The 2,698-nt window shown below is 36.2% G+C and overlaps 1 protein-coding gene across 1 annotated transcript; it reads right to left on the reverse strand.

The window, feature by feature from the left end:
- Nucleotides 1-1,158: 1,158 nt before the first annotated feature.
- On the reverse strand, nucleotides 1,159-2,054 carry LOC111036741 (histone chaperone rtt106-like). Its single transcript, XM_022318878.1, is given in 2 exon segments — nucleotides 1,159-1,638; nucleotides 1,695-2,054. Coding segments are annotated over 2 exon segments (840 nt in total).
- Nucleotides 2,055-2,698: the final 644 nt, after the last annotated feature.

Below are 2,698 nucleotides of genomic sequence, written 5' to 3' on the forward strand. Positions count from 1 at the left end.
AGGCCTATGAAGTTTAACGCTTTTTCACAAGTCTCTTAAATAAGTAATTTGGTAATATCTTCATATAGTTAGGTGTGGTGCAGTGGTCTTTAAATTGGTTGCGGCCTGCAACACCCCAGGTTCTAGACCAGGAATCCAGTAAAAGTTGTTTGCAATATTTTTTATTCTTTTTGAATTATTATAATTATTTTTTTTTTTTTTACTCTGTGACCTACTTGGCTAAAATCTACTTTACCAACCCCCTCACGATTTTCAAATTTTTTTTTTTCAAAAGACGTTTTTTTATGCTTAAAACGATAGTGTAATTTTTTTTCCCGGAAACTATTATTTTAGAAGTTATAGCCTTCCAAAGTTTACGATTTTACGTTTATGCGCATGCGCGCAACGCTACTTGACTGCCACGCGCGCCAATAACAAATTTTTTTTTTTACGTATTTTAACAAGTTTTGGGACATAGTCAGTCTTGGGTAAGTAATATTGTGAATCACGTCATTATTATGGTGAAATATAAACTATAGTTGAGTACCTAATTAGACTAATAGACTAAGTATATTAGCCCAATTAAAATAAATAATAAATAAATACTGTAAAAATGTTAAATATATTTGATACAAATTTTAAATTTGCACAGCAAATCGGAGGATATTTTCGTTTTTAATTGTCCGAGCGAGCGTAGCGAGCGAGTGACCCCGCTCGGTGACCCGGTGCACCAAAAATTCAATTTTCTTAACCCTGTGACCCACTTGGGGAGGTGTTGCACAGCAAGTCGGGGGATATTTTTGATTTTTTTGTCCGAGCGTAGCGCAGCGAGCGAGTGGCAACGTGGGCATCACTGAGCGGGCACGACTATAAATAATTTCGAGTTTGGTGTCACTGATGGATCGTTGGTATATGATGGTATAATTCGTGGTATAAACTTCCTTATCATTTTTCGGACAACTACAGACTGCCCCCGACCCATAATAACGTTTAACTTACAATCAACTACAATTGTACAATCTACTCTACATATTATTATTACAAGTTTATTTACATTTTTTTAATTTAACACGTTTTTGTATTGGCCATTCATTGCCGTACAATTAGCTATTATTCCGCCGGTACTACCAATCTTACAAACTTGAACATTTGAACGTGTTTAAATAAAACATTAGTCTGTTATTCGTCTTGTTGCTCGCCACTGTCATCGTCACTGTCGCTACTATCATCGTCACTGTCGCCACTGTCATCGTCAACGTCGTCATTGTCATCATCTTCGCCACCGTCTTCGTCACCGTCGCCACCGTCTTCGTCACCGTCGCCACCGTCTTCGTCACCGTCGCCACCGTCTTCGTCACCGTCGCCGTTGACAAAAGTGTGATGTTCGGTATTATCCACGTGATAAAGCATGCCAGCGTGTTTGAAAAATTCCGTCGTCGGGTCTAAATTATGTAATCGGCAATGTTTGGTAAACATAAATTTGGCTAAATACCCAGCATAAAAAGACTTTTTCCGGCAATAATTTGACATTGATTGTTTGGAATGTCTCCATGTACTTTCAATGGTGTTGAAGTGCACACCTGTTACCGGATCTTTAAAGTGAAGACTATGGTTCACAGTCATGTGAACATAGCCTTCATCTTTTAAGGTATTGTAAGCCTAAAATAAAATAATTTATTACATTTATAATTTAAATGTATGCAAAAGTATACTACCTTCCAACAATCTGATATAATAGTTGTTCCGGGTTTTATGTGGATAAAAGCCTAACCGTCCTTTATGACGGCGAGGAGGGTTGTGGCACTACGGTTCTCAACCGGGACCATGAAACACTTACCAGTTTCCCTCTCATAGCCTCCAAATACCCATTGGCCTTCGACTCTATGGCCCCTGTGGTGTTTCCGACGTCCGAATTTGGATTCGTCAATTTCGACGATGTGACCATATCCACCCAATTTCGTCTTATTGATCACCATCATGTCATATGCCACTTCACGACAAAAAGACGACCAGTCCGTTAAAGTTTTATCCGTAAGCCTCATTTGCAATCTCATTACCGGAAATTTGCAGTTCATTGTCCACAAATGGACTTGCTGGGCAAGTCGGTAAGATCAAAAGAAATTTTATTTTTAATTTCCATAAAAACTCAAAATTATAAAAAAAAAATTGAGAAAAAAAGTGCAAAAAAACAAAGGTACAATTTGAGTATCGAACCCGGGCTTTCCGCGCAGGAAAGAGGAATCTGACCACCGCACCATAATTCAGAATAAATAATTTTGATCAAATTACCTATTTAAGAGAATTGTGAAAAAGCGCTTAACTTCATAAGCCTGTAACTTAAAAACTACGTCCGAGCCCCAAATTCTGATTTCACCAACATTTTTTTCGTTAATAAAATGACTAAGTCCAAAAAAAAAATGGCCAAAAAAAGGGGTGTCCGGTAAAGTATAAAAGTTCCAAATAATCAAAACATTAAACATTATTGATTAAAAATCAACCAATATTCAACTTATTAATACAAAATTAAAAACATGGTTAATACAAATTAATAATTACACTTATTATTTTTTTTTTTTTATTGATCAAGAAAAAAACTCGGCAGCTACATGGCCATTAGTTACAATTATGATTTATGGTATGGTTACAGGGTTTAAGATTTTAACAGCATTTTTTCTTTTTTTAGATATTAAATAAATATAAATTTTTTACACAGCGGTGG

The sequence above is a fragment of the Myzus persicae genome, unplaced genomic scaffold, assembly GCF_001856785.1.
Source record: "Myzus persicae strain clone G006 unplaced genomic scaffold, MPER_G0061.0, whole genome shotgun sequence".
NCBI lineage: Eukaryota > Metazoa > Arthropoda > Insecta > Hemiptera > Aphididae > Myzus > Myzus persicae.